At 36.9% G+C, this 13,239-nt stretch overlaps 1 protein-coding gene across 1 annotated transcript in view; it reads left to right on the top strand.

Moving 5' to 3' along the window:
* RALGPS1 (Ral GEF with PH domain and SH3 binding motif 1) overlaps positions 1-13,239 on the top strand; it is a 129,308-nt gene that overhangs the window by 27,489 nt on the left and 88,580 nt on the right. The window contains exons 7-10 of the mRNA XM_009334264.1: positions 1,135-1,218; positions 1,722-1,811; positions 3,436-3,528; positions 5,640-5,766. Coding sequence (XP_009332539.1) covers positions 1,135-1,218; positions 1,722-1,811; positions 3,436-3,528; positions 5,640-5,766 — 394 coding nt within the window. The remainder of the gene's footprint in view (positions 1-1,134; positions 1,219-1,721; positions 1,812-3,435; positions 3,529-5,639; positions 5,767-13,239) is intronic.

The raw sequence follows: 13,239 nt of genomic DNA, 5'->3' as shown, positions 1-13,239 counted from the left end.
TTTCTACTATTTATTTTGCAGTTTAGGTGAAAGATTATTTTTTGCCATAGAGCACTGGGATTTTATTATGCATTGAAATTGATTAGTTGTGGTTACGGGTATACTACAGAATTTGTGATTTTTTTTTTTCTCTTACTATTTTGAACTGGGTTGACTTTGAAGTAGTCACCGTAATGGAAGAGCATTCAAAAATTTATTTCAAATACTGTGACTGAACTATGCAGCCTACTGGCAACTTCTTGCTTTATTAGCACCAAAGTCTATGCCACGCTTCAGTCAGGTCTGGCTAAACTCTTATGGCTTAAAAAACAGCCAAAAAACCCAAACAAATAACAAAAACAAGAATAAAACAAAGAGTTCTAACCCCAACCTTCTGACCAGAAGACCTTCAGACTTAAGACTGTTATTGTCCAGCCTTTTTCAAATGATAGTTTCTCTCAGTCCGAGTATCACAAACAGAGGTTTCAGGTTTTTTAAAATTAGTTTGTAGCTACTGTAAACAATAATATTACAGTTCCAAAATCGTGTTCTTCAAATGCTTTAGAGCTCACATTTTAATTAAAAAAAAAAAAAATAAAAAATTAGAGATTGGATATGCTAAACTGTTGTGTATGCATGGAAGTTTTACTAACTGTAATAATGAGGATGACATTCAGGAATAATAGCTAGGTTACCACCTCTAGTTGCACAGCTGAATTTTGTACTCTTTAACTACTCTAATATTGCTTATTAATATGTTTAGCTTTAGCTTCAATTTTGAACCAGATAAGATTATATACTAGCAAAATCTTTACTCCTGTATCTGCTGATTTGCTCATACGAGGGAACCTTGGACTGAAATAATCAATGCAGAATGAAACTTCAGAGACATCAGTTGTGGCTGATTGCTTAGTCTCTCTCTATCTGAATATTAATAATGATGTCTATTTTTTCTAGTATCACGAGAATATACGAATCACATCATTTATGTACATCAGGAAAACACAGAAGTGTTAGACTAGTCATGGGACCAGTGCTTTGAATTGGTTTTAGCAGTTATCTGGTAGATGCTTCTGTCATGTATCAGTTTTTACACTTCTAAATGTTTTTTAAACATTACTGATTTTTAAGGCAATTTTAAAATGTCTTTCCTAGGAACTAGCCAGCTGTGGATGGAATAAGAAAGAAAAACATATCCTCGCTCCAAATATTGTTGCCTTTACTAGGAGGTTTAACCAGGTAAATGATTAGATTACTGTGATGAACAGGTACTGTTTGACAGTTGTCTTCGAGTATAAAGTTAAATAGAACAACACTTATGAATTAGAACTTAAGAATATTTTTCTAAATGAAGATTAAGATTTTAAAATGGCATTTCCTGTTTTCAATTGCTTTGTCCATTTTTATGTTGTTCTGCTAGACCATTGGTTCCTAATTATTAGTTCCTAATAATTTTTGCTGATGTGTCATGGTACAACATTAGCAATTCTTTTCTTTCTTTTTCTGTGTGTTTCACTTGCTCATTCAGTTGTCTTAGCTAGAGAGGTGAGGCAACACTACTTCTTATATCCAGTGGTAATGCTTTTGGGTAATTGCAGCTATACAGATAAGAATTTGTGGGATCAGAACTCTTTTCTTTCCTTAACCTGTTTTCTCCCTGGAGCATCATGAAAGTTTACAAATATTTCATCTAATAAAGTCCTTTTTTTGTAAATAAATTGTTACATGTGTTTACTTTATAGGTCAGTTTCTGGGTTGTACGAGAAATACTAACAGCACAGACCCTAAAAATAAGGGCAGAAATATTGAGCCATTTTGTGAAAATAGCTAAAGTAAGTGCAAATTTCTTGTACTATCATTCAAAATCTTACTTCCTTTTTGTTTGTTTCTGCGCTACTCCTATGAACCGTTGTTGGATTACAGAGGGTAATGTTCTTTTTTAGCATATCTGCTATGTTGTACCACATGAATAAGATAAAGGTTGTTTTTACATCTGTTGTTTTTACTTGGTTAAATAAAACTACCCATTTCAGTGTGACTCGTCTTGTACCTTTGCCTAACAAGTTAAAAGTGATTTGTCTTGATGGCCAGCTATGTGTTGCCAACACTGAACATGCTTGTAAACTGTTCAGTTTTTTGTCTCCCCTCATTGAAACTTACCTTTTATGAAAAGAAATCTCTTGCTTCTAAAACGGCTATTGTGAGACTTGTATTCCTACTTGTAACATGTAGTTGCTGGTATAAAGTACCACTGTGGAAGCTCAATTATTTTAATGAGTTTGAGCACTGCATTTTACAAGTCATTCTTAACTTTTTAAAAAACATATTTATTTAAAAAAAAAAAAATTCTGCTTCATGACCTGTGGTCATTCTGTTTTGTATGACCCTCTGTGACACTTACTCATATTAGTAAGAAGACAGCACTTGGATCAAAGGCCTGAGTGCTAACCTTGTACATGTGAAATTGTGTGTGTGTAGATAATTAGAACAATATCTTCCATATAATACAAAATAATTTTTTTTTGTATTGTGAATATTTTCAATCAGTTTACTTAGCAGTCTTGTGCTTATGCAGAAGAGCATGTATCTGAATAAGTTTCCTGGCACAAATGCATAGTCCAAGTACTAGGAGAATGGTCAACTTGGAGGTGCTAGGTTGTTCTTAGAAATAAGAGGTTTTTTTTTTTCCCCTGCAAAAAGGAAAACACTGCCTTCTATTGCTTTTTTTTTTTTTTTTCTTCTTTTCCCTCAATAAAATCCAGATCTTCCTTAAATGCTCTTGAGTAATGAGTAAACCAGTCACTCAAGGATGAATCCAGCCTCTTTCTAAGATTTACGAAGAAGCTACCTGACAGCAGTTATCATTTTTTCTATCTTTCTGGAACTATGTTGTAGGAAACTTTATCATCTAAGACAGCTTTATTCCAAAGTATTGTCTCTTTTGAGATCAATGTGTTTTGAGCAATTGTCAACACAGTTAATTTAAAGTATGCTGAAGTGAGGAAAATTGGTCCTGTAAAACAGATTACAAAATAAGAAGTTGTATTAACTCTGAAAGGATAATCAGCATTTTGGTTGATGTTTTTGGCTTGATTAAATTTTTAATTTCCAAAATTATACTCATTTTCAAGAACAATGCATCAAATAATTTTTTCATATTTTCTGTTCCGAAAGGAACAGCCTTAGAAAATAACAGTCAAATTAAATACAGTTTGTATTCTCACAACTGAAATGTCTATTGTTTTGAGGAGTATATTTGGAAAATTTGCAACTTTTAAAGTGGTCTTAAGAATTCTGCACATTGACAGCATTGGTTAATGTTGTTGTCTGCAGTCATTGATGAAAACTTTGTATTTTATTAATGAAAAAAATTTGTAATTTATTAATGCAACTTTGGGATTAATTAATCCTGCTTCCCTTTTTGATGTGCTAAAAGTTATTATTCCCCTTTTTCAGAAGCTTCTAGAACTGAATAACCTTCATTCTCTTATGTCCGTGGTGTCAGCACTGCAAAGTGCGCCTATCTTCAGACTGACCAAAACCTGGGCTGTAAGTTATTCCTTGACCATTGTCTTTTCTGTCTTGTTTGAATTCTGAGGTTTTCTGAACTCTTCTGAATTGTCGAATTGCATGCTCTGGAAGAAGATTCTTTATATTCTTGTTTTTGTGGTACCATCATAGCGGAAATAGTGATCTGTTACATATTTTGTGAAAGTAGAGTTTAAATGGCTCTATATTTTTAAACAATCTTTTTTCTTGTAAGAGTTTCCTGTCTGTTCTGATTATATGCTCAAGAGGACTTTAGCTGATAAGTAATCTTAGAAGACCCTCGTATAGAGTGTGTATCAGTGTCCCATTATCCAAATCATTGTGTGTATCATTAATACATTGGCTAAAAGGAAAGGAAGAAAAAAGACCTATTACAAATATAGAAACATTAATTTTGTGATTATTGTCAATGCGTTTCAGTTTTCATTTATTTTAGAAATTAAAAGCATTGATAATTCCGTGTTCAGAAATCCGGTCTCTTGAGGGCAGAATTTCTCATCTAAATTTACTGTAAGTTTTGCTATTTCTTTAAAGTGGAATACACAATTATAATGTAGTCCTTCTGTATGTAATCTTTAAATATACAAAGGATTAGGTAAGTCTCACTAATTTAGTATTCTATCCAACATGGATCACATTAACTGTTAAGAAATGATAAATAAAGATGGCTATACTTAACTCTTTTACCCAAGTTTGATTATGTCTTTAAAATGCCTGTAACTTTTTTATGGTTTGATTGCTCAGAATTAGGCTATAGTCTAATAAAAATGTAAGTGCCTGCTGTTTTGAGCAGCTTGATGAAGTTGGAATGTAAACAGGGAAAATTGCTCACGTGTGAAACTAGGTGTGTGAATAATTCATTGCAGGACTTAGACCTAAAAAGGTGTAAGGCTCTTTGTAGGCACAGTAGTTCAAAAACACAATACAGTGCAGAGTTAGGGCCTCAAGGAATTCTCAGTGCTGTTTGGAAAGAAAACAGCAAAATTATTCTGAAATCTTTTCACTCTTGTACCTTTTATGTTACTTTTCATTAACAGCTGTTATTTAACTATGATGTGGTGCACACTGTTTCAGAGTTGCAGAGGGCCTCAGGGCTCCCATTTACAATGCTGTTTTACTGATGACTCCTGTCAAGCCCATCCTGTTCTGAGCAAGACTGAATGAAGCAGTTAACTCATGCATATCCATTGCAGTATTTTTTATAACAACGGGCAGACTCACAGTTCTCTAGAAACAGAACAGCTAGGCTTATGAGCTGTGTAGTACAAGAGTTGGAATTTTACAGAGGAAGAGGTGTATTAAGAAATGTGCTGTGGAACAGCTGTCTGTTGTCAGAAAGTAGAACTGCAAGAAGCCAGTGTACAGTGCCATAATTCTGCACTCATTCTGACTCAGTTGGCTTTTAAAATCATCTTAAAAATATTGCTGGTGTTTCTAAAAACAGCTGAAATAGGGAATGTGTTTTTACAGCTACAGTTGTGTATTTTGTGTTTACTTTTCAGTCTCTGTCACTTTAGGATCTTTTGCATTGCTAAATATTTTTCTGATTTTCTGTAGTAAGTCTAGTAATAGAAAACAGAGATTTAAGTGTCATAGTGATTTACTTTCCTTATACTTTTTTCCAGGAAGTTTTGTCATACTTTTAAGAAGACACTGTTGAAATGGCACAATTTGCATTTATTTAGAGCATTTTCCATTGCTATTTCTACTTTCAAATTCAAGAGGATTTTCAGTAATTCTGATAAATTATGAGAATGTTGGTGACTGTATAATAACATATATTTTTTCCCCTAAAAATTTAATATTGCTGAGGTTATACAAAGCTGAGGTAGTGATAGGTGATCCTTGATAAACTATTCAGAAATAATAACCGTATTTGTTCATAGCTTAAGACTTATGCTGAATTGCCTTTTTTTTTTTTTTTTCCTTTCCCTTAACAGGTAGCACATTTTCAAACATTGTGCTCGTTTGGGTGATGATGATGAATTTAATCTTAACTTGACTATGCTTTCCTTTACTGTGGGTGATTCAACAAATTATTATTTGTTGTTGTCTTTGTGCAGATTTGTCTTTTAAAATTTTATGATCTCCTTCATTTTTTTTCTATGTAGCTTTTGAATCGCAAAGACAAGACCACCTTTGACAAGTTAGACTATTTACTGTCTAAGGAAGATAATTATAAAAGGACACGAGAGTACATCAGAAGCTTAAAAATGGTTCCTACTATTCCATATTTAGGTGAGTGTAAACAATTACCTTATTTATCTGTAGCTCATTTTGACTGATAAGGACTACTGTAGCATGTTGTGCACCTGAAGAACACTGTATATAGAAGGTATGGTTCACTTCATTGGATATTTAGGAAAAATTAGATCTGGTGGAGATTTTTAAGCTATACACTGTCTAGGATCTCTGGCTTGTAGAAGTTTTGTGCATTACTGACATCTGCAGTGACAAGTATGTCTTTGTTTACTGTCCTTTTGATGTCTTCAGAATTTTCAAGAGCATTAGGTTTCAGAAGTGTCTTTGAGTACAGCATGATTTAACACCTCGTTCCTGTAGCTTTCATTTTTGCTGGACTGTTTTTTCAGATATGTCATAACTTGGTATCTCTAAACTGTAGTTGTTGTTTTGTGTCAGTTTCTTGTAAATATGTTGAAAAGAGATACAAACTGAATAGTCGATTCAGTTGATTGACTTGTCTTATCAGTATTCCCTTGTACTGTTCATGTAGGCACACTATATCGTTATTTCCCCAACGGCTCTTTTAACTTGCAATTCCTGCCCATTACTGACCTGAGCTAGCATACCTGAGGAACACTGCAAAAACCAGATTCCTGTTAAACAAGTCCATTCAGACACTGGAATGTTTTTCTAGTGATGGGTGTTTTGAAAGAAAGAGTTAATCTAAGAAGTATTTAACCGTGTCTTCTGTAAGTGATATAATAGAAACAACAAGATAATTTATTGTAATTATTTTCTAGTGCCCAAGAAAAGACAAATACAGCGCTTTTTTTATAGCAGTCCATGTATGCAAAGCATGGTCCTGGTGAAGTAATTGTTCTGAACATTCTGTAAATACGACTTCCAGAAAAAAATATATTTAAAAAAAGTCAAACTAAGTCTGGAATTTCCATCACAGATATTCAGCACAAGTCACTAATGTTTGACAAATTTTTGTACATCTTTTTGTACACGAGGTGTGTGCATACTTTTGGAATCAGTATTTCTCTCAGGTGCTAAATAAATATGTGTAGTTCAATTTGAAGATGTATTAAAAAGAGACCTACAGTCAAAACACTGTCTATTGTTGATAGTCTCCTTTCCTTTTGTGACATATACAAAGTAGCCATTTGACAAACTGTTTTTTTGCCAGTATTTCACCTGGGAATATTTCTGCACACAGGTGGTTGTTAGTCAATGTAGTCCAAGTGGTTTTGAGACTTTGTGCACTCTCTGGCTTGCTTAGTCTCCACAGGCAGCACCAGACCTACTCTCCTGTCAGAGTGAGGCATTTGTGACTTTAAGGTTTACCAGTGGGGAAACAGAGGTTTTGTTTCTGTTAAATCCTTTTGGGCGGCAGTGTTGATCTGCTCGAGGGCACGAAGGCTGTGCAGAGGGACCTGGACAGGCTGGATCGATGGGCCCAGGCCAACTGTATGAGATTCAACAAGGCCAAGTGCCGGGTCCTGCACTTTGGCCACAACAACCCCACGCAGCGCTACAGGCTGGGGGAAGAGGGGCTGGAAAGCTGCCTGGCAGAAAAGGACCTGGGGGTGTTGGTTGACAGCCGGCTGAGCATGAGCCGGCAGTGTGCCCAGGTGGCCAAGAAGGCCAATGGCATCTTGGCTTGTGTCAGAAATAGTGTGGCCAGCAGGACTAGGGAAGTGATCGTGCCCCTGTACTCGGCACTGGTGAGGCCGCACCTCGAATACTGTGTTCAGTTTTGGGCCCCTCACTACAAGAAGGATGTTGAGATGTTGGAACGTGTCCAGAGGAGGGCAACGATGCTGGTGAGGGGTCTGGAGAACAAGTCTGATGAGGAGCGGCTGAGGGAGCTGGGGTTGTTTAGCCTGGAGAAAAGGAGGCTGAGGGGAGACCTCATTGCTCTCTACAACTACCTGAAAGGAGGTTGTAGCGAGGTGGGTGTTGGTCTCTTCTCCCAAGTAACAAGCGATAGGACAAGACCAAATGTCCTCAAGTTGCACCAGGGGAGGTTTAGATTGGGTATTAGGAAAAATTTCTTCACCGAAAGGCCTGTCAAGCATTGGAACAGGCTGCCCAGGGAAGTGGTTGAGTTCCCATCCCTGGAAGTATTTAAAAGACGTGTAGATGAGGCGCTTAGGGACGTGGTTTAGTGGGCATGGTGGGTTGGGTTGACGGTTGGACTCGATGATCTTGGAGGTCTCTTCCTGCTTTTATGATTCTATGATTCTATGATTCACTTCGCTACTAAGATGGTAAATGAAGAACTCTAGAAGTAGCAAAATCTTTTCAAATAGGACACCCAAAAGGGCATCCACAGATTACATACACGTGCTACACTGCATTTTTCTTTTATCATGGAAGTTCTGATTCAGATTCAATTTGAATTCAGAAAAAAAGATCAGGAAAAAAAATCAGAATTCAGAAAAGATTAAAAAAAAAACAGAAGAGCTCAGGAAGTTTTTGGTTTATTTTGTGAAGAAACTGTTACATATTCATATGATGAACTATTTTCTGGCTTTATAGTTATTTAGGATGATGCTAAACTGGAGCTAAAAAGGGTAAATGTTTTTAAATTGCTGAACCTGGGTAACTAGAGCTCAAGAATTCTGCATAGGCTTCCTGGGCCAGAATTGCTATCTTTGTATTAGTGACCCTCAATGCCTCAATGGATTTCTCTTTCATGAACTCATGCACCCTCTCTTTAAACACACGTAAACTCCTTGCATTCATAGCACCCAGCTGGGAAGGATTTCCTCAGCTCTGTCCAGTACCACATTCTTTTGCTTGATTTGAACGTGGCATTTTCTACCTTCACTAGATAAACCCTACCTTGTTCTTTATGCAACTTCTTGAGGCTACTCCTGACATTATGGACTTCAGTCATTATCTCTGTTTTCTTCACACTAAATCTTCAGTTTACCTCTCTTCCAAAAGGAAGAGTCCTTGGATTACTTGATCATGCCTTGTACAGATGCCACTTGGCATCCTTGACAACCTTCTGTGGCAGCGTTTCAGTTCTATATCCTTTTTTAGGGGAAGAGTGCACATGGACTGCATGCAAAATTCAAGATAAAAGTGCGTGTTAGATTTATACAGTGACTTTAGAAAGCATTTTGTGTTCTGCTTAATAATTTCTAACATTCTGTTAGCTCAAAGTTTAGTGGTAATCAAAAAAGCAAGTTGTTTCCAGGAACTGTTATTGTAATCCCAAGATCTTGCCTTTATTGGCAACTATTTCCTCTTTTGTTTTATATGGAAAGTTGGGACTTTCTCCCCCGCCATTTGTACCACTGTCTGTAGATTTTTCATCTTCTGTCTTATTGTCCAAGCAGTCTGTCTCATAAATCCTTCTGCAGTTCCTCTCAGTCAGCCCTTCTCTTTGCTCCCCTAATTAGTTAATATCATCAGCAGATTTTTGCTCCATTGTTCACTCCCATTTTCAGATCACTTATGAATATGTTGAACAGCATGAGTCCCAGCACAAATTCCTATGGATAACAGTCAGCACTGCTTAGGTAAAACACTTCTTATTAAGTAAATTTGACAGCCATCCCTAATGGCCATAGTTAAAAAAAAAAGTGTTGAAAAATTGGTATGTTATTGAAACTTCTTTGAAAATAATTTCAGGTTTGAAGGAATGTTTAGCTTATCAAAAGAGAATATTCAAAGGGGACTTGTTTCAGTGAATAAATATCTTCTCGGGGGAGACAATATTAGGTATGGAAAAGCTTCTTTAATCTGTCTGCTTAAATGAATAAGTAGACTAAGAGATCTATGTTAGAAGTAAATAGTGAACTTATAACACTAAATGAGAGTAATGAAGTCTCTGAAGATTTGCAGAGTTCATAGGACTCTTGTTTCACGCTGTAGAGCCTCTTGTCTCTCACTGCAAGACATTTACTTAGTTATGGGATATCAGTTCTCATTCCATCTGGGGCAGTCTGAGATTACATTTGAGATGCGCTGGAGAATGTGCTGGGGAGTTGAACAACTGCTCAAGTTGACCAAATACTCTGGTTTATAGAATTGGCTCACAGCCTTGTGTAAGAAATGCAATAACTGTACTATCCAGTTATTGGGACATCACTCCAAGCCAGTTTTAATTAAATTTAAAATGAAAATATTTCTGAAATGGGCAGAAGTGTTACAAGCCTAATAGAAGACATAGGTAATGAAAGTGAAAGGGAAACATTCACACGTTACGGAGTTATTTTTTTTTGCTGGTGTCTTGCCAACCTCCTTTAGACTTCCTGTCCTCCTGTATATGTTGAACCTCAGTTTCAGGTGACGTTGTACATCACAGAGAGCCTCTCCCTGGTGATTACAAAGACTAAGCAGTGTTGCTGCTCTTTTAAAGTAAGGTTTTCCCTGCTTCCAAAGAGGTGCGGTTGAACCTTTGTGTAACCAGATGAATACAGGAGACAACAACTGGTATGTTTACAACCTCAAGCTATAATGTGAGAGATTAATATATTCCTTACTATGTTTAAAACTACTATGTTAAAACATCGAACAGTTGTTTTCTTTTCAGACAGATCTTCCCAGTTCAAAAAAAAAAAAAAAAAAAAAAAGAGAGAATGGCAAGGCTGTGGTCTGGGCTGTTGGAAGCATTTAGCCACAGTGTGATCTAAGAAAAAATAGCAGTCACATTGTTTTGAAAATTCATGGGTGCAGTGACTAGCTACAGCTTTCTCCTGTCTCCACTGTAGGTGATCTTTTAGGTTGTATCTGCATGTATAGAAAGGACAAAGATGGGTATGTTCTGTTACAATCTACAGACTTCACTGAGTTGTGGTGTTTTGTTTTGTTGGGTTTTTTTTTTTTCTTGGAATATAACACTGGGGATAATGCTGAAAACTTTGATAATAGAACAGTTTCAGGAAAGAACTCTTATGAAATATGTGTATAAGAGAATAGCAAATTGTCTTCTGAAGTAACTTAAATCTTGTGAGATAGCCTTTTGTCTAAATGATACAGGTGGAGCCCCACTGTTTAGTTCCTGATACACACATAATGTATTAGTTAATAGCATTTTTCTTCACTGTTCTGAAAAAGGTAGAAATATTTCAAAAAGTGAAGAGAAAAACCTAAGTTTTTAGGAGGTTTGCAGTTGCAGGACTATTTCTACAGTACTTTTTGAAATAAAGGAGGAGTACAGGAGAATTGAAGCTGTTACAACTCTTCCCCATTGTGCTGCAGCTCTCTCCTGTATAAACTCACCTGATGTGCTTTTGCGAATGATAGGAAAATGTTTTGTATGTGATTTTTAGGCAGCATAGTGTTGTCAGAGTTGTACTTCTTTGGGGAGTGATGAAACAATGTAATTGAAAGAATTGGAAATAATTAGAGAAATGGGAAAAACTAACACCCTTCACAGTTTATAGTTTGCACTAGATCCACCATTTCACTACTGAGTTCTGTTGTGTGAATTTGGGAAAAAAAAAAAAAATAGGCATAGGAAATTTTGCAGATCTGTGATTCCGCCAATATACTTGCCAATAACTTCACTGTATAAGTTCCAAATTTCCTATGTTTAATTGTTTTTGATGTGCCAGCCTCTAGGTTTGTTTAAAATTATTTTATGCAAATTTTATGCAAAAAATGCCACGTTAAACATTGGGATGTGGTTTTTGGTTTGGGTGTGTTTTCATTTTCTAGGGGGCTTACCTGACCAAGCCTTAGCTAAATTATGAAATAATGATATGGTCCTTATTGTTGTCCTACTTTGATGGTCCGCACAGAGCCAAGCAAAGTTCTAATTGGTAAATACCTTTCCTGAATAGAATCTGTGTAGTAACATAGACAGCTTTTTCCAATGCCTTTAATTTCAGTAAATCTGTATGTTTAAAACGCCCTACAACACTTCTGCAAAGTATTTTATTACGATGTAAATAGGACTTTTTAAATATGATAGGAACTGGTACAACTGGACATATATTCTTGTTCATTTGGACCTTGTTTTCTGCATCCTTTCCTCTCCATCCTTCCCACCCCCAATTGGTTTGAATGTGTCAGATATCTTCAGTTCTTCGTCAGCCAGCTGAGCCACAGTTCTTGTTGTGAACATCACTCTTGGCCAGTGATACAACAGTACAATCTTTTTTTTTTTTCTCTACTCCATTTTCTAAACTATTCTGTTCTCCAACTTTTTTTTTGCTAGTGAATTTGTTAAATCTAAGTGTAGATACACCAAGCTTTCTTGTTCTACCTGTACTGCCCTATCACCCAAAATCCTGGTTCTTTCCTCTATTGTAAGGCTTTTGACACTGTTTCCCACAATCCTCAGTGACAAACTTGTGGTTTGGTATGGACTAGATAAGTGGATAGCAAGGTGGACTGAAAACTGGCTGAACTGCTGGGCTCAAAGGGTTGTAATGAGCACCATGAAGTCCAGCTGGATGCCATTGGCCAGCAGTGTGCCTCAGGCCTAACACCGAGTTTGATACTGTTTAATATCTTCATTAATGATCTGGACAGTAAAACATAGTGTGCCCTCAGCAAATTTGCAGATGATACAAAACTGAAAGGAGAGGTTGATCAGACAATTTTTCTGCCATTCAAGAGGACTTCAAGAGGCTGGAGAAATGGGCAGACAGGAACCTCAGGAAGTTCACTAAAGGGAATTGCCAAGTCCTGCATCTGGGAAGGGGTAATGCTATGTACCAATGTAGGCTGGGGGCTGACTGGCTGGAAAGCAAGCAAGTCAGAAAAGGACCTGGTGGGTGTCAAGCTAAGGTGGCCAACAGCCTCCTGGGTTGCATTAGGAAGAGTGTAGCTATCAGGTCAAGAGCAGGTGATTCTCCCCTCTACTCAGCACCAACGAGGCCACATCTAGAATACTGTGTCCAGTTCTGAGCTTTCCAGTACAAGACATGAACATACTGGAGTGAGCCCAGCAAAGGACCACAGAGACACTTAAGGGACTGGAGCATCTGTCATGAAGAGAGTCTGAGGGAGCTGAGATTGTTTAGCCTAAAGAAGAGAAGGCTTAGGGGGGAAATATTATCAATGTCTATAAAAATCTGATTGGAGGTTCTAAAGAAGATGGAACTAGATAGTTCTTAGTGGTATCTAGTGAATGGACAAGAGGCAATGAGCACAAACTGAAATACAAGAAATTCCATTTAAACTTAAGGAAAAAAACATTTTTATGGTGAAGGTGGTCAAACACTGGAACAGGTTGCCCAGAGAGGTTGTAAAGGCTCTGTCCTTGCAGATATTAAAAGCCTCACTGGATAATGCCCTGAGCAACCTGCCCTTGATGAGCATGCTTTGAGCAGGGGAGTTGGACTAGATCTCCAAAGGGCCCTTCCATCCTCAACTATTATGTGTAACAAGTACTGCATGTCAGTCAAATGCTTTATTTTCTGGAACTTCAAGACTACAGACTGCAAAGAATCTCAGGATACTTCTTAGGTAGATCATTCAGCCTCTTCAGATCCAGGCAGCTTCAGCACTCTGAGTCTGTTTCTCTGTATCTCATTTCTCTTCCTTAGAAAAGGG

Source organism: Pygoscelis adeliae, unplaced genomic scaffold, assembly GCF_000699105.1.
Source record: "Pygoscelis adeliae isolate BGI_AS28 unplaced genomic scaffold, ASM69910v1 Scaffold150, whole genome shotgun sequence".
NCBI lineage: Eukaryota > Metazoa > Chordata > Aves > Sphenisciformes > Spheniscidae > Pygoscelis > Pygoscelis adeliae.
The sequence above is the reverse complement of the archived record's forward strand: the minus strand, read 5'-3'. Positions and strand labels throughout refer to the sequence as shown.